This window comes from Amblyraja radiata, chromosome 15, assembly GCF_010909765.2.
Source record: "Amblyraja radiata isolate CabotCenter1 chromosome 15, sAmbRad1.1.pri, whole genome shotgun sequence".
Taxonomy (NCBI): Eukaryota; Metazoa; Chordata; class Chondrichthyes; order Rajiformes; family Rajidae; genus Amblyraja; species Amblyraja radiata.
This window is the reverse complement of record NC_045970.1, coordinates 28,548,333-28,570,733: the sequence shown is the minus strand read 5'-3', so window position 1 is coordinate 28,570,733 and position 22,401 is coordinate 28,548,333. Positions and strand designations below refer to the sequence as shown.

At 39.0% G+C, this 22,401-nt stretch overlaps 1 protein-coding gene across 2 annotated transcripts in view; it reads right to left on the bottom strand.

The window, feature by feature from the left end:
• atrnl1 (attractin like 1) overlaps positions 1-22,401 on the bottom strand; it is a 720,322-nt gene that overhangs the window by 619,638 nt on the left and 78,283 nt on the right. For both annotated transcript variants that reach the window (XM_033033944.1, XM_033033942.1), the window contains exons 2-6: positions 16,627-16,710; positions 16,008-16,121; positions 12,957-13,085; positions 4,493-4,698; positions 170-344 (exon numbers count right to left, since the gene is read on the bottom strand). In XM_033033944.1, coding sequence (XP_032889835.1) covers positions 170-344; positions 4,493-4,698; positions 12,957-13,085; positions 16,008-16,121; positions 16,627-16,710 — 708 coding nt within the window. The remainder of the gene's footprint in view (positions 1-169; positions 345-4,492; positions 4,699-12,956; positions 13,086-16,007; positions 16,122-16,626; positions 16,711-22,401) is intronic.

Genomic DNA, 22,401 nt, shown 5'->3' with positions numbered 1-22,401 from the left:
CTGGCATTCCATGATGCTTTGGAGACACAGAAGGAGTGTCACTAGCAGGCCATGGGTGTATCATTATCACCTGATATGTTGGTCTGGAGAAATGGATAATCCAGAAAGGCTCTGGAACTGGGGGAGCCAGAAGATTGGTGCACCCTGTACTAAATTACGGTATACTTACTTGAGGACCACCTGCGATGAACTATAATTGAAGGTATATCCACCAATCACCCACATAAATTTTCCATATACAACAGCTTTGTGGGATGCACGGCTCACACTGGGGCTGAAAGGCTTGATATTCGGCAGTACCCAGTAGGATTCCGTGGATGGGACAGTTAAAGAGCAGTCTGGTCCTGGAACACAGCAAAAACAGAATTCAACTGCTTTGTTATGATTTTCTACACAAACCAGTGATTTTCAAGTGTACAAAGGTGATACACATGCAAACTACTACTCATTATGAAGACATTGTCAGTAAATGATCACAAGATCATGGTTACATATGGTGATTATGCCAATCATTCACTATCAATAGAAATTAAATGGCAGCACAGTGAACAGAGTCTAGGTGTGCAAAAGGCCTGCTTAAGAACGGAAACCTTGGTATAAAACAGATGGCTTTGAAGTGCACCCATTTCAAAACATTGGATTGTGCAGTGCAGTTCAGTTGAGTGTCAAACAACAGTGCAGTTGAGTGTCAAAACTATGACAGACATTCTCATTCTGCTTCCCAGCAATAACTTCTCACCAAGCCTAGCCATAAGATCTTGCCCTTTTCCTTACCAGACCAAAACATATCATAATCTCAAGGTTGGGAAATGCCAGTTGAGAGAACGCCACCAATTCCAAGGGCAAGAATGGAGGCTTGGTATGAGGAATGGATTGTGGAATATGGTGAAAATCCAAGGGAAGTTGCTCCGTTATTGCCAACATTATGTGATTAGCAGAAAATATGAATTTTGAACTAAAAGCAATTGGTTCCACCAACATTAGTAGTAAACGCTGCACTGCTTCATATCTAACTGCAGAAGAAATCACCAGTGTGGGGAGAAAACCAAAATTGGAGATATATTTCAGCTAGATACTATTGTCATGGATGACCGTATTTCAAAGGAGGTTAAGAATTTAAATTCTATATTACAAGACCACAAATTTAATTATTTCAGGATTACTGCTAATCTATGCACTGGATAAGTCTTCAGAAAATAGGTTAGATACTTCGATATATGATGACTCAATGAGGGGTTTCAGAATTCTAGGTTATCACAAGTTCAAGGACAGTGCCATGGGGTTTACATAAACAAAATGGATATTACCAACAGTAAAAGTAAAGCCTAGAAGGGATTTAAATTAAATATATATAAAATCAAGGATATCAGATCAGTTAAGATAAATATTTGGAGGAGAAATGTTTGTTAAACCATGTGAAGAATTCGCTGCTCAAATTAAATTATAGTTTGAAATCTGTTACAACAAGCAGAATGAAACTTTAATTTAACTGTACGCTGTCCACAACATTGGAACATTTATATCATCATCGCAAAAGGTTTTGGTTTAGATCAGTTTCAAATTCTCCAAGATATGTTCAGATCAGATCTGGTGGAAGCCATTTTGGATGGGAGGAAGTCTTATCAAAGTTGGTAAAATGTTTATGTTTTTTTTTTTGCGTTAACACTCAATTACTAACGTAACCCCAGAAAGACGGTGAGAAAGAGCACAACGGCTAAAAAGGGGATTGGTTAATGAACTGTGTGGGAAAGAATTCCAGATGCTGGTTTAAAACAAAGATAGACACGAAAAGCTCGAGTAACTCAGCGGGACAGGCAGTATCTCTGGAGAGAAGGAATGGGTGACGCTTTGGGTCGAGACCCTTCTATAGACTGATATTTAAATAAATTATAATTCTTGGGACAAGAATAGGAAAGATTTAGAGGAATTTGGGTCAAATTTGACCAGGCACACAAATTCAATTTGAGCAAGTGAACAAAAACAATTGACTTAAGTAGCACGATTACTAACATCTAGAAGAAACTAATGGCCAGTTTCTATGTGAGGGACATGCTGCTATAGATACTAATGTCCACATGATGGCGCTCCTAGCCTTTAGAGTTAAAAAAAACGAAATTCCATTACTGTAGGCAGAAAGAGAAAAAGCAAAAAGTTTATTCCCACTCCTATAGTGAAGAAAAACAAAACAAATTACAATTAATCAACATACCTTTGACTTCCCTGGAATGAATATTCAATAATTTAGTTAGAAGGGGAAAAAAGGAACAAGTTTCTGAGATTATAAAGTGCAAGGAAAAGTGCTGGTGTAACTCAGTGGGGCATGCAGCATCTCTGGAGAACATGGATTGGTGAATTTTTTATTTATTTTTTGATACCAGCATCTGCAATTTTTTTTTGTGTCTCCGAGATTCTGAGGTGTATGTACTAGAATTTACAGGAATGGGGTAGTTTGTGCTAACATTTTTGGAATCATGATCAACAGGACCAGCAAAATTAGAATGAATGGAAACAGGATAAAGAGGGCAATGAAAGAACATTGGAAACAATAAAGTTACAATTTAAAAGTTATTTTAAAAAGAGGATTTACGGCATTTGCCAGCCTTGAGATTATGATGCCGTTGGAGCTCACAAGGAAAACGGCTTGATCTTTTTGCTAGGGTCATAGGTGAGAAATGGATGCTGGTAAGGAGAATGAGAAAATCCTTTTTAAATTATTTTTAAAGAAGATTTATAAATCAGAAAAGGCAGCTATCTGGTCTACCGTTATCCATGACAGGTATAAGCATTACGAAGCAGTGTTCTATTATCCGATGCAGGCCTGGAGCCTTGCACGCTACAGCACTGCAAGCATATCTTCTGCCATTTAACAAAAATGATTAGGATTTCTGTCACCACTCCATTTTCAGGCAGAGAGTTTCGGATTCCTTGTACCACATTGGAGGAATCTACCCCTCAGCACCTCTATAATCCGTAAAAGATTTTTGCCCACGCATTCAACTTTTCATGAAAATATGCCCCAATTATATCTCCTGTTTTTACACTGTGGTGTTGTTGTTATGTTCAAGATTATTCCATTACAAATAATTTAATCTAACCAGTGTTGTAGCTTTATAAAAATGTCGTTTTTTTTTATTGTTTGCAGTTCTTGTCACTCCATTCCAGGAAGATTGCGGAGGCTTCGTAGAGGATGCAGAAGGGGCTTTACCAGAATGCTGTCTGCATTAGTCTATTAGCTAGCTATAAGGAGAAGTTGGACAAACTTGGATTGGTTGTTTTCTGGATAGAGGTTGAAGGAAGACATGGTAGAAGTTTATAAAATTATGAGAAGCATAGATAGTCAGAATCTTAAACCTCCAGGGTGGAGATGTCAACGACTACAGGGCATAGCTTTAAGGTGAAAGGGGGAAAGCTTAAAGGAGATATATGAGACAATTGTTTTTGCAGAGAGTGGCGAGTGCCTGGAATGCACTACTATGGTTGGTGGAAGAAACAGATACAACAGTGGTGTTCAAGAGGTTTATAGAAAGGCGCATGAATATTAAGAGAGTGGAGGGATTGGGATCATGTGCAGACAAAAGAGATTGGTTTAATTTGGAATCATGTGCTATTTGTGGGCCTACGGTTCCTGTGCTGTGCTGTTCTATTCCTCCGATGCTGGATTACAAACAGGAAAACTCACGCCACCTACTGTCAGCCACTTCACGATCTGAGTGCAATTAATTGGTCATATCAGATTTATGATGGTTATCAAAAACAAAGTTATGGTTAGCCATTTAATTTAGAAGCAAGATTAATTTGTAAATTTTAAGCAGGCATTTTGAACTACTGGGAAAAGGCTTATACGATAAACCTCAATGTGAAGTATTCCTTCAATTGTGAATAGTGCAAAATGTTAAGCACATGCTCTTTCAGTAAATTAATTTTCTAGCAATGTAGCCTCCCAAAATTATATACTCAAGGTGGTCAGAAACCGTAGACCTAAATAAAAGCCCAAACGTTTTGCATGTTGACTTGCCATAACATAGATACATAGAAAATAGGTGCAGGAGTAGGCCATTCGGCCCTTAGAGCCACCACCGTCATTCAATGCGATCATGGCTGATCATCCCCAATCAGTACCCCATTCCTGCCTTCTCTCCATTTCCCCCGATTCTGCTAGCCCTAAGCGCTCTCTAACTCTCTTTTGAATGCATCCAATGATTCGGCCTCCACTGCCTTCAGAGGCAGATAATTCCACAAACTCACAACTCTCTGTGTGAAAAGGTTTTTCCTCATCTCATTTTTAAATGGCTTATCCCTTATTCTTAAACAGTGAGTGATGAAACAGGGCATCAGGGACAAAAGTGAATAGAGAAAGCCACAGTGCATTTCCTTAATCAAGCAGAATGATTGCGAAATTAAGACTAAAGATACTGTTATTTAGAATAAGCTAGTCACTGTTCTGGTGATCCCAGATTTTATATTGAGATTGCTATAAATATCAACAACTCACCTTGCCAGCTGTCATTGCAAACACAGAGCTTTTCTCCAGTTAAGTCACAGTAGCCATGATCTGGGCTCCCGCAGTTGTCCTTACAATATGGAATGTCACAGGGTTCGCCCTTCCAGTATTTGTCACAGTCACAGAACACTCTACCAATAGTACTTCCAGTAACACATTTTCCATGGCCTGAGCAATTGTTTGGGCAAGAGTTAATCCTTTTAGAAGGAAAAACAAAGAATTAATGATTAAAATTAAAATACACCCATCATAATTAATCATTATAACACAATGAGAGTTATGAGAAGCAAAGATCTTTTGGATCAGATTGTACTAGATTCAGTCCACTCTCTGAACTTGCTCTAATTAATTTAGTGATACAGCATGGAAACAGGCCCTTTGGCCCACCGATTTTGCACCAAGCACGATCACGCACGCATACACTCATTCTATCCTTCACACTCGGGACAATTTACAGAAGCTAATTAACCTACAAACCTGCACATCTTTGGAATTATGTAAGGAAACTACAGAACACCAGCAGTTACAGGGAGAACGTACAAACTCTGTACAGACAGCATACGTAGTCAGAATCAAACCTGGTTCTCTGGGGATGCACGGTAGCAACTCTACCACTACACCGCTGTGCTGCCCTTATCATTACCTGAGCTGGTTTGGAAATGGACAAACAAACATGCCGGCGAACTGCAGCAAAGTTCACTCCTATAACGTAGTGCAGGCCACAAAGGGCCTTGGACCTCAACGGATTCATCCTGAAACCTTGCCCTTGGTATGCCCTGGATAACAAGTGTTTTGAAATGCCTCTGATAAAGCATTAAGATAGTTTTAATATGCAGGGCAAGTGCAACCCAATTCACTTTGTCTGCTCATTCCCATGACTATAATCAGAATCTTTTGTCCTAATTCTGAGAAGATATATTCTAGCACAATGTCACAATCAAGTCATTGCTTTTTACTTTTCACAGCTGGGGATAAATCTCCACAGCACGACATCAAATAACCAAATTAATTTTTATTTATTTTCTGCATGGCTGAATTTCAAAGGGACAGAGAGAAAAAATGCATATTCCTGCTGCGACAACATTCAACGTTTTGGTGTATCCCAAGAGAATGCTGGCCCTGAGACAAAAAAAAAATCTGTGCAATTTCATTTATAGAAAACCTAATTAGACCTGATGCCAGTCAACTTGAAATTTTAATTTCTTAGATGCGATGCCGATAAGTTAACTTTATCAGTATTCTGCCATAAACACCTAAGTAATCGACCATCTAGTTTAAATATCTCCAATCTAAAATACAGAGTTTCTTTACTATTGGATTGAATGTACAGAATTGGGGTGAATGACATAAGAAAATGTATCCATTAATCTCATTCTTTCCATCAAATATTTCTCATCCTGTAACAATAGTAAGAAGCTTTGCGAATAACACTCACCATTCAGGGAAATAAAATCATTTTGAGTTGAGCCGAATTTATATGTACAAGTATGGAGAGATACAGGTACAATAAAAAATCTTACTTGCAGCAGCATAACAGGTGTATAGACTCAAACAACAGACACAAATTATGCACAACGTAAACAAGACCATGGAAAGAAATAGACTGTGCAAAAATAAAACAATCGCGAGCTGTAAAGATAATGAAAAGGCAGCATCAAGAGAGGGGTGGTATTTAAGTTGTTTTTGAAATTTATTGGGATTTGGGAAATGGGGCAAGCACATAATAAACAAATTTGCATCGGTCAAGAAGATAGGAATAAAAAGAGTAAATTGGAGTATCATGAGTAAAATCTGGCTTGGAATTTACCAAATGGGCTTCTCACCAAGTGCTAATGCCATTACTCGATGAGAGCATCCTATACCCCGTTGCTGAGGTCCAATGTGCCATCAGAGCCTTGCTCTACCTAACTGGATCATATAATGATCATACTGAATCTGCTGAGAAACAATGACAGTGAGCAAAGTCACCCTCAGACCCCATCACTCCTGTCAAGATTTCTCAATGCCTCTCAATGCTCCCGACATTCAGAAGCATTCCAAACATACGACTAAAAACGATTTTGAAATTAAGATCACTCAAAACCCTTAACATGAATAGAAATAAAGAAGAAAACAGCAGCAGGCTATCCAGCCCTTCCAGCATGCTTTGCCATTCAATGTGAACATGGCTGATTACCCAAAGTCAGTACCCTGTTCTAGTTTTCTCCCTATATCTATTGATCCTTTTAGGACCGAGATGAGGAAAACATTTTTCACACAGAGAGTGGTGAATCTCTGGAATTCTCTGCCACAGAAGGTAGTTGAGGCCAGTTCATTGGCTATATTTAAGAGGGAGTTAGGGGCGCTGTCCTGTGTATGGCTGCCCAGCCAGCAGCTGTCCGTCTTTTCATCTCTTTTTTTCATTTTTAGTTAGTTAAAGTGTTTTTGTTTCTGGAGTTCTAGACTTTTTTATGTGGGGGGTGGGGGGGGGGGGGGGAAGGGGGAAACTACCTTTCAGGGTCCCTACCTGGTCGGAGAGGCGGCTTTTCTCCAGGCTGCAGTTTCGACCCGTCCTCGCAGCCTACCAGCGGGCCTGGAGCGGCGTTTCCTGTCGGGGACCGCCCAGAACCACGGCTTCGGCAGCGGCACAGCGCTGGAGCGCTAACGCGGAGCGGAGCGGGCGATGCCTTGCCCGGGTCGCCGCGCCGGAGCTCCGGTGAGCTGAAGACCGCCGAGAAAAACATCGCGGAGCTGCGGGACTGTGGAGCGGCCGGCTGCGGGCAGCGGCGCTGTACTTTACATCGGGAGCCTGGGATCTCTCGATGAGATCGCCAGTAGTGGAGCTCCATCCGGCGCGGCCTTGTTGGCTTCGGAAACCGCGGCCTCCAGTACGGAAGCGGCCGTTCCAGGTGTCCCAAGCCGCTGTGAGGATTCTCCCGACACCGGAGCACCATCACCCGGCGAGAACGGCCTGGAACATCGGGTCTCTGTGGAGGCAACTGTGGAGGCCTCAATAGGCCCGACTATGGGTGAACTGGGGTTGGGGACTGGACATTGTGCCTTCCCTCATAATGGGAACCATTGTGGGGGGATGTTCTTTATGTTTAAATCTCTTATTAATGTTATGTCTGTATTCTTTCTTTATGTGCTGCATTGGCAAGAAGCATTTCACTACACCTAGGTGTATGTGACCATTAAATAACCTTTGAACCTTTGAACCTTTTTGTGGCCCTTGTGGCTAAAGGGATCAGAGGGTATGGAGAGAAGGCAGGTACAGGATACTGAGTTGGATGATCAGCCATGATCATATTGAATGGCGGTACAGGCTCGAAGGGCCGAATGGCCTACTCCTGCACCTATTTTCTATGTTTCTATGTTTCTATCCTTCTAACCTCACAAATAGCATCATATCCTCCATTCATGTCATCAATGATTTTGCATTCTTGCAAACACAATTAACTTAAAATAATCAACTTCTTTTTCTCATCTTTTTTCCTTGAACCGACGAAGACCCCATTCAAACAAATGTCCTCATACACCCCTCGCTAGTTTAACCTAGTTCAGGATCTGTGAGCAGGTTCTCAGTTTTGATGTTGGAAATTCCAGAAGGTGCAGTCTCCATCATATTCTCCAGCATTGGGAAGATGATTGGCTAGCATTAAACTCAGCGCTTCCAAATACACACACACATCAATATGGATATACTGGCATCTATTAGAACAGTGGGCCACAGCAAGAGAAGATGACTTAGATGAATGAAAGATTAATGCAATCAAAATTGATTGGGATCCACTAAATAAAAACGTGAATAACATTATGTCACTGCAGGAACTACATATTGGACCTTTCAATAATAATGGTATTGAATTAAAAGGGAAAATGCACTGCACATGAGAAACCAAGGTCATAAACAGCCCATTCAACTGAGCTTCTCAAATTACAATATACTTGAGAAAAACAACATTTCTATTCATTAATGAAACAATTCAGACATATCAGAATTTATGAGTCTCACGGCCCTGGCTGTGCTATTACAGCAACTGTTAATTATTATCTGTTCATATTTTAATCCAAAATACTGAGCACAGTTATGGGATAAAGGAACAGCTTCAAATTGAAGTTATTGAGAGCACATGGTTTAAAATAATATTTGCAAACTATTCTGCTCTCTAAAAACAACTGCATGCAAGAGAAGCGTGCTTCATCACATGTAATATTATATGATAAATCCATGATAAAGTTCATCACAATATTAAATCTATGATATAAAGTTCATTTTAGGGACAAGGCAATGTTTTTCCTTTCACTAACCCCTGGCATTTATCTGTATTATATTTTATTAAAAATTAATATTGTGGATTGTCAGTGAAACTATGAGATTTTGCAAATCATAAAACCAGTTTGAACAATAGAAATATTGCAATTTCAGACCAAAATTTGTTTAAAATGCCCCATGGTGTTGTTATTCCATATGCAATGAATTATGTAGTTTTAGGGAATAGAGAACTGTTGATGGTCAAACATCACAGACCAGCTGGTAGTTCTGACCCAGGTCAGATGGCTGTGCAGTGAAGTTTTAATCCATTTTTTTCTGTTTAAAATTCCAGAAGCCTTAACTTTAAATCCAGTATCTCTTCCAAGATTGGCTTTATAAATAAACGGCACTGTACCATTCCTGAGGAGTTGCTGGGGGTTATTCCTGGTATCCTCGCCAACAAATATCCCTCTATTACCACCAAAATAATCATTGCATGTTGGGAAGCATTGACTATATTTCAGAAATACTTCACCTGATAGTGAAAATGTATTAATGACCACATCATATGTGTTATCATTGCCTCACTACTGTACTTAAGTGATAGGCAGATCTTGTAGTGAATTCTGGAATGGGACCAATTCCATGGCATCCTGAACACAACCCACTTCTAACTTTTGTCAAATCAAACTTATTTTTTTTTTTTTTTTAACTATCACCCAATGTTTAAATGTGATCCAAATTTAATAGCTGGACATTATTTGCATGTATTACAGTTATGGGTCTTACTTCCAAGCTATGGACATTGGGAATCAACTTTAATTATTGGCATGGAATGATTCGAGGGGAATTTCTCGTGCAGATACACACTCTATCACCAAAGAAATAGTGTGAACAGGAGGTCTCAATATTTCATCTGTTGCCATTTGAACTGTTCCCTGAGTGAGTGAATAAATGCATCTAATAACACTATATTTGCCCATGACCTGGACTACGTATAACTAGATTTATTTTGCTTCAAATTTGACTTTTAAATTTCTCTATAAACACGCATGAAAAGGATTTATCGCGCAATGTGATTTGCACTTGAAGTACCACCTGCGTTTTTGTTTAAAAAATACATTTATCTTTGCTAAACTTCAACCTGAACATTAAGTTCCTTCTATAAGTTTTCTTATATTGATCCCTAGCCGCTCCCTTTCTGTACACCATTTTCTCAATTCCCTCGGTTTCTAAACATCAGGATGTTTCAAAATAATACCACCATTTAAGCTTGATCATACTTAATAGTTATATATTTTTTTAAATGACCATTGGGTTAAAACTTTGACATTTCACTGGTGGAACTGTCACCCAGCATGTCCACTGGCATTGACACTGTAGATAATATTGACATGAGTTTCAATGTGAGATTTTAATTAAATGTGTGAGCATTTTAATATTTAAATCTCCAGTTTCTCACCAAAACAGCTGCAATTCAGCCCCATTCAAGGTCAATGCAACTAGGTCAACCACTCAGCCAACTACATATTTCATGTTCCACAGTATTCACATGCACAATTCAAATACATTCAATTTAGGGTTTCAATTATGATTTGCACTTCATGCACTAATGCACATTTGATTTATCCCCAGTCAAATGCTTCTCTGTAAATGGCTACAGTGCAATAAAAAAACTGATATTATTAACATTTCTTTAATCTTCAGAGAATATTTCCATACATCCAAGTAAAATACATTGAACTTCAAAACAGAAGAGTTTCCAGTTACAAGTTAATTTTATATTTTTTTACTGTCCAATGACTTGTTTACATCTAAAGCTTTGGAAATAGATTAATAGGTAGACAAAAGTGCTGGAGAAATCAGTGGGTGCAGCAGCATCTATGGAGCGAAGGAAATAGGCAACGTTTCAGGCCAAAACCCTTCTTCAGACTGATTCACAAGCAGTCTGAAGAAGGGTTTTGGCCCAAAACGTTGCCTATTTCCTTCGCTCCATAGATGCTGCCGCACCCGCTGAGTTTCTCCAGCACTTTTGTCTACCTTCGATTTTCCAGCATCTGCAGTTCCTTCTTGAACAAAATAGATTAATATATAGTTTGGTAGCCTGAACATTCCTCTCAATCAGCACTGTTGTGGAGAAAATCATCTTGTCATTGCAGTAACTGGCACGGTTCTGGTGACGAAATGTGCAACAGATACACCTGGGGTACAACGACAAAGTGGTGACACAGTTGGACAGGGTGGTGAAGGAGAGAATGGCATGCTTGCTTTCATTGATTGGTGAATTGGGTAGATTGGGATATCATGTCACAGCTCTACAAGACATTGGCAAGATAGCAATTGGAATATTGTGTGCAGTTCTGGTCACCAGGTTATAGATAGGACACTATTACACAAGAGGGTACAAGAAAGATTCACAAGCATATTGCCAGAACTGGAGGGCTTAAGTTGTATGGTGAGATTGGATAGGCTGGGACTGGATTCACTTAACAAAGGAGGCTTAGGAGTGACCTGAATGGTTTGTAAAGATAATGTTTGGCATAACTAAGATGATGGTCATTGTCTTTTTCCAGGTAGGGAAGTCTAAAACTAGTGGACATACCTTTGAAGTGAAAGGGTAATTATTTAAAAAGGGACCCAAGAGGCAAGTTTTTCCCCCTACACAGTGGTCTATTGAATAAGCTGTCAGAGGAAGTTGTAGAATTAGATACAGTTACAGCATTATTACAAAAAAGCAACAGGTAGATGGATAGGAAAGATTTAATAGGCCACACACAGGCAAATAGGATTAGCTCAGATAGTCACCTCATGTGACATGGGCAAGTTAAGCTGAATGGCCCATTTCTGTACAGTACAACCCTTAGACTATGACTTCATAATCGCCGTACACACAAGGTTCCATTTGCATGGCTTTCCCCACACTTTAACAGTGACTGCTCTCCAAAATAATTAGTTAATAAGCTGTACAAAACACTGGGTTCAAGCCAAGCAAGTGATAGAGACAAAATAAACACAAATCCTTCTTTCCTTTAGATGATCACATTTAAATAAAGTTCAATTTTTTCAGTTAACTAGTAAATATGCAGACTATGCAACTTTGCAAAATTTGGTTGCCTGGTGATTCGAGTGCTTGAGAGGGTTTGCAGAGAATTGAAGAGGTGATTTTATTGCAAACTGTTGACTGCTTGAAAAGAGTCTGGGGACGAGCGCAAAGACAAAGAAGAGTTTGTGAACTCAAAGTTAGAACTGAAAGCACAAAAGACAAAACTATAAGCAAGGACCCCTTCATGATTCAATGGTAATGGGGAAATGTCCACTGGCCCCCGAGGATCAGGACCAATACGTAAAGGACATAACATGGGCAATTGATTTTGTGCCAGTAAGCACCAGCAGTAAGATTGATAACTTAACACATCCTAATTATTCTAGATAAAGAAGCCTGTCTTCATTTGTATGGACCAAGTCTTTCGTCTGTAAGTTATTGTTCAGTCATTAGTCTTTTAGTTGTGATTCTACAGTCTTTTGTCTGTTAAAGTAATGCACAGTTTATTTTTTAATTATAGTCTACAGATATGTTAATGCTTCACTCTGATATCGTCTAACTACTGTGCCTGAATAAAACGTTTTAAACGCTACCACTGGACTCGATGAATTATTGAGAATTCAGTGTTCCAACAGTGCAAAGCAGATATCTTTGGTTAAACACCAGAAATTGCTTCAAGGCATCTCAAAAGGAATTTTGAACAATATTTGGTACTGGACTTAAAGTTAGGTTCAAGAGGTAGGTTTTAATAAACATCTTAAATACCAGGAAAAATTAAGAGAATAGGAAGTTTAAGGAAGGAATCCAGAGCTTGGTCTTCATAGCTGCACATACTTTGGCACAAATGAGGTGTAGAAAAAGCTATTTCATACATTAACATGCAATAGTCAACATGCATTAATATTTGAAACATCTACCCTGAAAATCTTTTGAGAATTTAATTCTAAACACTAGCAACAAAGAAGACGCAAGAGGGGCATTTAATTTACAATGTGCTGAGTGAAGTTACATGCTGTCCCACCGTTCCACAATGAGCACAGTGCTCCACACTGCAAATGACGAAAAGCAACCCTGAAGCAAACCAACTCAATCTGAAGACATCGAAAAGATGACAATAACAGCAGCCCACGTTTATACTATCTACCCAAATATAAACGCTGAACATTAATTGTACTTACGAATAAAAAATATTGAATCCAGTTAAATTATATGCAGCATCACTAAAAAAGTGCAGTAATGCGTAGCCAGATGTGGTAACAACTTCAGGGACGGTCTCATTTCCACGGAACTCTGGAACTATGAGGCCACTGTGGAGAGCATAAGCAAATAAAATATTATTGTCAGCATGAGATAGTAACATTATTTTCTATAGATTCATCAGAAAACAACATTCATTTTACTATTACAAGGCTTGATGCTGGAACTTTCAATCTTGCTCAATTTAGTGGTGGTGTGGAAAAGTAATTTAGATTATTTCAATTATTAATTTTCTTTAAACAATCCATAAAATATGAGATGCTGACAGAAATGTACAAGATGCATACTTAGGTCCGCCAGCTACTGTCGGTTGATGATCTCTGCCATTTCACCAAATGCCAGTGTTCTGTTTATTGATATTTTTTTTTTAAATAGTGAAATTCTGCATACGTGATGCAGGAAATAATATAAATGAACCACTGACAGCCACAGTACAAATTATTTTTAACCATGCCCATGTGCTGCATTCACCAGAATACACATATACTGCCAAGAAACAATGCTGTCCATTTTCGCAAATGTACCAGAATTAGCAGCAAATTCTTGCCAATATTTTCTTTTCAACTAATTCCCCCCACAGCCTATTGATAACAAACTTCCAGCAGAATATCAGAGGCCAAGCTAATGCAAAATTCTGTACTGTGATCTTCCTTTAAAAATAAATTGGTCCTGTACTGGGATTGGAAGGGACCTGAAAGCACTAAACCATATGGTACCAAATACAATTTCTATGTATTTTCATTAATTTGCAGCTCTGGATTTCAACTCAATGGGCCTAAAATGCTTCTTCATAAGAACTAGTCACTGTTGAAAAATAAGCTTGTAAATTATTCTTTTTTTCCCCATTCCATTTTGCAAGTAAATATTGAATCAGTTTCCACTACCCTTTCATGTGATGCATTCGTGACAATTATAAGCTGCATTAAAAATATTCTCTCACCCTGTTAATTGTCTTAAATATAACCCATTCTGGTTCCCACCCTTTTTCAACAAACACTTATTTATTATTAAAGCATATATAATAACTTAGACTTCTCCCAGATAAGTATTTTCACCGTTATGTTAACATTACGTCAAAGAACAATGGTACTATTACTGATTCTCATTGTTTATCAATTGGAGTCATGGAACTGGCCGTTTGGCCCAACTCATCTATGCTGACTGAGATGCTCCATCCAAGCTAGTCCTAATTGCCTGCATTTGGCCCATATCCCTCCAACCCTTTCCTATTCATGAACCAGTTCAACTGTCTTTTAAACGCTGCTATAATATCTGGCTCAACTACCTCCTCTGACAGCTCCTTCCATATACCCAATAACATAGAGTGTAAAAGACACCCCTCTGCTTCCTAACAAATCTTTCCCTTCTTACTTTAAACCCTCTGGGTCCTGATTCCCTCACATTGAGTAAAACGACTCAATGCATTTCACCCTATCAATTCCTCTCGTGATTTTATACATCTCCATAAATTCACCCCTTAGACGCCTGTGCTCCAAGGAATAAAGAGCTACCTTGCATAATCTGTTGCAATAGTTCAGGCCCTTAAGTCCTGACAACACAATGCTCCCCTGACCTCTCTAACATCTACTTGTCAGCACAACTGCAGTTTCAGCACAACCAACATGCTTTTCTCAATGCAGCTATAAATTTCCCCCATCATAAAAAGCAGCCAGGATTCATAAAAGACAGCATTATCCTGATTACGTTACAAAACTCTCTCAGCAAAATCACAGCACCACATCCCACTTCTCTCATTTAAAACAAAAGGCTGGGAAAGAGATACGATTTTGGCATAGATGTGCAAATTCAATGTCAACAGAAACTTAGCCAGCAAATAGTCTTGAAAAGAACAGTTCAATAAACACCAAGAAAAATGTAAAAGGCCAATTGGCCTTTTGTCCAACAAAAGATCGAGAACAAAAAGGCACTTCACCATAGGGAGAAATAAGTAGGACAAATATAAAACTTTAAAAAAAAAATAAAACTCAACATGAGAATGTAATAAAAAGGAATCACACAGTTATCTTGGTATGCAATTCAACGTCCATCCTTCGCTCCATAGATGCTGCCTCACCCGCTGAGTTTCTCCAGCATTTTTGTCTACCTTCGATTTTCCAGCATCTGCAGTTCCTACTTGAACATTCATCTCCATCCCCAGCCCAACACTAGGTGGCACTGCTCTCAACAATTTCTACTTCTATTGCCAACATATTCAGTTTACTTGGTTTCATTAATTAGCATTCAAATCATTTTCAGATCAGAGCAGAGCAAAATATTTTACAATCACTAAAATGATAAAAGCGAGTTTTACAAAACAGAAAACTCAATTGCTAAATGGCATGACCAGATTTTCATTGCTTAACAGTTTACAGATCCCAGTAAAAATTCTGTGACAAGTGTGGAATTAAACAAAAACATTAAAATGCCTCTCAAGGTATAAATGAAATGCTGACAAAAGCACTTATATTCAGGTTTGCTCAGAAATAAATTGTGGCCAAGACCCAAGTACAGTTCGCTCCTGTTCTAATTGCATCAGTGGATTTCATCTCAATTCATCTAAAAGGAGGGGGCCCAAGTTTAACACCGCCAATAGATAATGTCTGCTGCACTTAAGCACTGAGAATTGCTTTGAAATGCTGCACAACCTTAAGTGTTCAAATTTCTAGTGCCATTGCAGGAGTTAATTATATGCAAAGACTCTGCGATAAACATTAAACAAACAAAAAAGAATTATGAACATGTTAAGGCCTTTTAAAAAATTGGGCTGCAAATAGTTCAACAGTGCTTTAATTTTCACATATGTAATTGCACATTGAAGTTTATTTTGCATATATTGCATGTGCGGGTGCTATTTTTTGTGCCATTAGAATACATTTAAAAAGTAATTCTAATGTATTTAACCTGTTAAAACTAGCACAATGTTTGCAACAGCTCATATAATTGCATTAGAAGTTTTAGGTCATCATGCCTACCTGAACACTGCTATCAAAGGTGCATATATTGAATCACCATCATATACATACATATGGTCCCAGCTACATTCTGTAGCAAAGTGGTTTAACCTTAACCTTAATATTGCATTTGGACTGCAAAAGAAAAAAAAATCCTTGTGTTAAAAATAAACTTTAAAATCTTTCAACATATTAACTGCAATAAAACATTGTTTAAACTGATACACATGCTAATTCTAATTCATCCCCAAACCCTTCCAAACAATGACTTACGGTTTTACATTAAATTCCATTCATTTTTTTAGTTTACATTCACTATATTTCTCCTGTAATTGCTGTATAATCTGCCTCCAATTATGTCTCACATTCAACTTCCTTCATTAAGGCAGAAGCTGTTCTATCATTGGTTCAAATTCAAGTGCATGATGAACACTTGATTTTAAGATAGTCCTGACCTCTGAATTATCCTTTTGTACACTGTTAAACTTCTCAGCTGACACCCTATATCAATCGGCAGTCTTCCTTCATTTTATTGCAATGTATTTGATCACAAGTATTCCTATACCCTATCTCAGAAAAGATCAAAGCATCCCCATTTTTGGTGCATTTTACAAATTCGAGAAAACAAAAAGGTACTTACTATCCTTCAATTAACCATGTACATTTAGTTTTATATTTATAATTTATTGGTCCATCTGTTAAATATCCTGACGGTTCTGTTAATCTGAAAAATAAAAATTGATATAAAATGTCAAATAATATGCAACACACACATTTAAATGATTCACAGGAACGCACAAAAAAAACTATATCTAAATCATTTGCAAGTAGTTAAATCTTGACAGGGAATAGTAATTTTACTGCATTTCTATCATCAAATCAGCAAAACACTTTCCTGAAACACTGCATGAATACACTTGGTTTCATCTCTTAGAATTAACAACCTGGACTTTCAAATGTAAATCACTTAAATATCCGAGGAGTCACAACATATTTTAGCATCACTTTGATCACAGAACAAGCTTCGGCAGCAAATTTATGCATCCAAACTTGAATATCAAAAGTAGACAAAATATTATGAAAGCTTGTTTATAGTTTATAGTTTATAAACGGCTATTTGCCCAAGTAATTACTTGCTGTTATCAAAGTAGGCGATATTGATGCTTGTGAATGGAACATTTACAAGATTGCAGACCCGCTCTAAATGTCAAATAGTCCTAGTTCAAGTAAGCATGAGCAGATGACAAAAAGATCTTCCTACTTCAAACAATGTCCCCGAGCCTTCACCAAAACACTCCCATTTCTTCTGTTACATCTTCCAGTAAACTTGTACACATTTTCAAACCCTTTCATATCCTGTCAAAATCCATGCGTTTCCATCCCAACCCCAGCAACGTTGAGTAAAATCATGTCAAGCCTCAAATAGCAAGCCTCAAACTACTTAACAACTCATTGTGCCTTCAACTCAATAGCTCCCAATTTTTCAATCAGCACACATAGATCCTCTTGCAAAATGACAGGCAAGGATTCACATATTAAAAATGTTCATATGTCTTGTGGAAGGAAAAGCAATTTCCTAAATTATAGCGCAGGAAACCAACCCAAATCAACGTTTCTGCATCATGGTCAGAGCTCCACTGGAGGGATCGTCATTTATTACATCTCTTTAGCCCCCGCACCAATTCCACATAATTTATTTTAAAATACATGATCTGTGTATTTTAAATGGCTCTGCATTCTTGATTCAATCAAGCATTTCTAGGTTCACCGCACACCTTTATTCATTTCATTCTGATACCATTGGTTACTCATTTGCCAAGCCACAAAAAGCAAAAAAATAATTCACTATTCTCCTTCTCTAAAAGCTTGACAAACTTGAAAATGTTGCCACTGTGGCCTTGTGTTGTACCAAATAAAAGCTTCAAGATCTTGCTAAATTTAGGATCTTAATTCATAAAGTGATGCCAAGATTTAAATAATTATTTTCACATCTTCAAAAGCCAATGATGTTCTTCTGATGCATGCCCGAGCTGTCCGTTACAATTTGATGATTTTTTTAACAAAGAGCAACTACTGTGAATTTTAGTCACGTGTAGTAATTTTAGATAAAATGATCCTGCACACAATGGTAGCACTGTTCCACGGCTAGTGACAATGGCTTTCTCCTGAGTTCCCCAGTTTCCTCCCACAAAGATGTACAGGACAGAGAGATTAATTGACCACTGTAACCTATCCCAGTTTGTGGGAGTGATCCCCATTAATTGCTCCCACGCATTTTTTTTAGCAAATGTCCAATTGAAAACAAATGAGATAAATTTAAAGCTAGACTTGCCTACCTTAGAGAACTGAGGAACTGCTGTGTGCTGTGTTTTACAGAGACATGGCCTAACCATGCATCATCAGGCTGTACCATTCAACACAAGGGTTTCTCAGGGCCACATGGTGTCATCGGGTAAGGGAAGGGCAAGGGCAGAGGGATGCACTTTCAAATTAACTTTGCATAGTACTCAGACGTGTCAGTCCTGGCATGCTCCTGCTCCCCAGAACTGGAATATCCCACGCTCAAGTGTCATCCCTACTACTTGCCACAGGAATTCACTTTGACTCTCCTGACAGCAGTCTACATGTCACCTCAGGCCGTCGTTAAGCTTGAAGTTGAAGAGCTACACACCGTCTGCAATAGCCTGGAAACTTCAAATCAGACCAACATCAAAGGAGTAGTGCCAAACTACTATCAGCATGTCTCCTGCCTGACTAGAGGCCCATACATCCTCAACCGCGGCTACACAAACATCAAAAAACACATTCTGCTCCACTCCTGGTCAGCACTTTGGCAAATCTGCTCACCTGGCAGTGCTTCTACAACTGCTTATCAGCAGCGACTGAAGCGGGAAGATGCGTTTCTACCTGCAGAGAAAGTCATGCACTGGTGGTTCAAGGAAAGAGATGAGGTCCTTCATGAATGCTTTGATTCGGTGGCATAGTCAAGGACTGGTTAACCTAGATGAAAATACCACTGCTGTCACAGTCTTCTTCAGCAAGCATGTGAAGGATGTGTACCAAAGATGATGTTACGCGTGTTCTCCAATCAGATATCATGGATGAACTGCGAGGTCAAGTCCCACTTGAATTCTAAACCTACAGCATACAAGTTAAAAGATCCCGTGCAGTGCAAGAAATCTATCTACAACCTTTGCAGAGACATTAGAATGCCAAGATGGAATTACCGACCAAGATGGAGTCCCAAGGCAATGATATGGATACCCGTAGACTGGGGCAAAGTTTGCACCTGAATAACGTTTACTGTGGCAGATGCAAGATCAGCCTTCCTGAGAGCGAATCCACAGAAAGCAACTGGCCTCGACTGCATCCTGGAGACTTGTGCCGATCAGCTGGCCTAACTATTTTATTAGGAGGTCCTCACCTGCTTCAAGACCACTATAACCCCAGTGCGAATGCAAATTTCGCACAACTTAGTTTAGTTAAGAAATACAGCGTAGAAAGATGCCCTTCGGCCCACCGAGTCCACACAGATCCACAATCACACATACATTAGTTCTATCCTACGCAAGAGGGACAATTTACAGAAGGCAAGTAACCTACAAACTTGCAGTTATTTGGAATTTAAAAGTAACCCAGAGCACCTGGAGAAAACCCACATGGTCACAGAGAGAACGCACAAACCCCGTACAGAGACACCCATAGTCGGGATCTAACCTTTTTCTCCGGCATTGTAAATCTTAATGCCCACTATCCAGTGGCTGTCATCCACCACCATGAAGCTTTGAAGGACTGGTGATGGCACACATTAACTCCAGCCTGCCAGCCAACCTTGATACACTGCAGTTTGCATACATTATGCCATCTTCATGGCCCTAAATTTATCTCCGGACCACATAGACAACAAGAACTCTACATTGGACTTCTATTTATCATCCACAGCTCTGCCTTCAATATCATAATCACAACCAAACTCATCTCCAAACTCCTGGACCGAGGAATTGGCCCTCGAGCACTGGTCCTTGTCTTTCTGACCCCAAAACACAATCAGTGAGAATAGGTGACAACAAACCCTCCATAATAACTCTCAACACCAGTGCCCCACAAGGATACATTCTCAGTCCCCTACTATACTACCATGACTCTGGCTAAATTCTGCTCTAACTCCATCTACAAGTTTGCAGATTACACGACTGTGGTAGGTTGGATCACGAACAATGACGAGATAGAGTACAGGAATGAGAGAAAGAACTTAGTAACATGGTGTCCTGACCATAACCTCTCCCTCAATGTCGCGAAGATAGTTAGTTATTGAGTTCAGGAAGCATGGTGAAGTACATGTCTTAATCAGCATAAATTGTGCAGAAGTGAAAATGGCTGAGAGCTTCAAGTTCCTTGGTGTTCATATTACCAATGATTTGTCATGTGCTAACCACATTGATGCAACAGCCAAGGTGACGCACCAACACTCATGTTTCCTGAGGAAATTTAGTACATTTCCACTCACTCTTGCAATCTTCTACAGAGGCACCATAGAAAGTTTACATATCTCCAGAGATGCTGCCTGTCCTGCTGAGTTACTCCAGCATTTGGTGTTAATCTTGCGTTTGCCTTGATTGTTTTCATTTATGGTATATCTGAGCTGTTTGGATAGCATAAAAACAAAGCTTTTCCCTGTATTTTGTTGCATGTGACAATGATAAACCTAAACTTAAATTAAGTTTCAGGCAAGGAAACGTCGTGATAGAATTAGGAATTAATCAAGATGGGCTCTTGATGTCCAGCATGGACTTGATGGGCCGAAAGGGTCTGGTCCCATGTTGTACAATATTATGACATTCTCACAATACAGCCAACCATACAAGTATTGACTTGCTTTCATTCAAAGGCTGGAAAAAGAGCAAATACTGAAGCATCAAATGAAAATCAATTTATTATTTCTACCAAAAGCCCAAATACAATATTTGCAGTGCACATAATATTTGGTGTCAATCCAGATGTCCCAAGTTGGTGTCAAATGCTGATTTTTATTATATCCAAATTATTATTAGACATTTTGATTTTCAATTGACTACCTGGCCCGTGACTAATTGATTGGATGACTTTGACTTTGGTAAATTACCTAGGATCAGTATATAAAAAGGCCCTAATACAGACGCATAGTACACCAGGATTTTTTTGTAACGATGATGGTGTGGTAAATTGGATTAGTAAGTATGCAGATGATACTAAGATAGATGGTGTTGTGGATAATGAAGTAGATTTCCAAAGTCTACAGAGAGATTTAGGCCATTTGGAAGAATGGGCTGAAAGATGGCAAATGGAGTTTAAGTGTGAGGTGCTACATCTTGGCAGGACAAATCAAAATAGGACGTACATGGTAAATGGTAGCGAATTGAGGAATGCAGTTGAACAGAGGGATCTAGGAATAACTGTGCACAGTCCCTGAAGGTGGAATCTCATGTAGATAGGGTGGTAAAGAACGCTTTTGGTGTGCTAGCCTTTATAAACCAGAGCATTGAGTATAGAAGTTGGGGTGTAATGTTAAAATTGTACAAGGCATTGGTGAGACCAATTTTGGAGTATGGTATACAATTTTGGTCGCCCAATTATAGGAAGGATGTCAACAAAATAGAGAGAGTACAGAGGAGATTTACTAGAATGTTGCCTGGGTTTCAACAACTAAGTTACAGAGAAAGGTTGAACAAGTTAGGTCTTTATTCTTTGGAGCGCAGAAGGTTAAGGGGGGACTTGATAGAGGTCTTTAAAATGATGAGAGGGATAGATAGAGTTGATGTGGATAAGCTTTTCCCAATGAGAGTAGGGAAGATTCAAACAAGAGAACATGATTTGAGAATTAAGGGACAGAAGTTTAGGGGTAACATGAGGGGGAACTTCTTTACTGGTAGCTGTGTGGAATGAGCTTCCAGTGGAAGTGGTGGAGGCAGGTTCGATTTTATCATTTAAAAATAAATTGGATTGGTATATGGATGGGAAAGGAATGGAGGGTTATGGTCTGAGTGCAGGTAGATGGGACTAGGGGAGAATAAGTGTTCGGCACGGACATGTAGGGCCGAGATGGCCTGTTTCCGTGCTGTAATTGTTATATGGTTATATGGTTGTTTCAGAGGTAAAAAGAGTAGTCTAAGAATAGGCAAATTCACCTGGGGTTTTTTTTGTTGCACCTTTTACATCCAGCTGAGCAACCAATTGGGCTTCCTCATGTAACTGCATCTTCAAAGTGTATCACACTCTCACTGCTATTATGACTCTTGTGAATAAAAATAAGAATCTTCTGATTGAATGTTTTAGACTGTGGCAGCAGAGCACGGACAATGTGGAAGCTGCTGCTACAGGAAATGGCAGAGGCAGATTGCAGATGTACTGAAGAGAGGCATGTGTAAGCTCTAGAGAG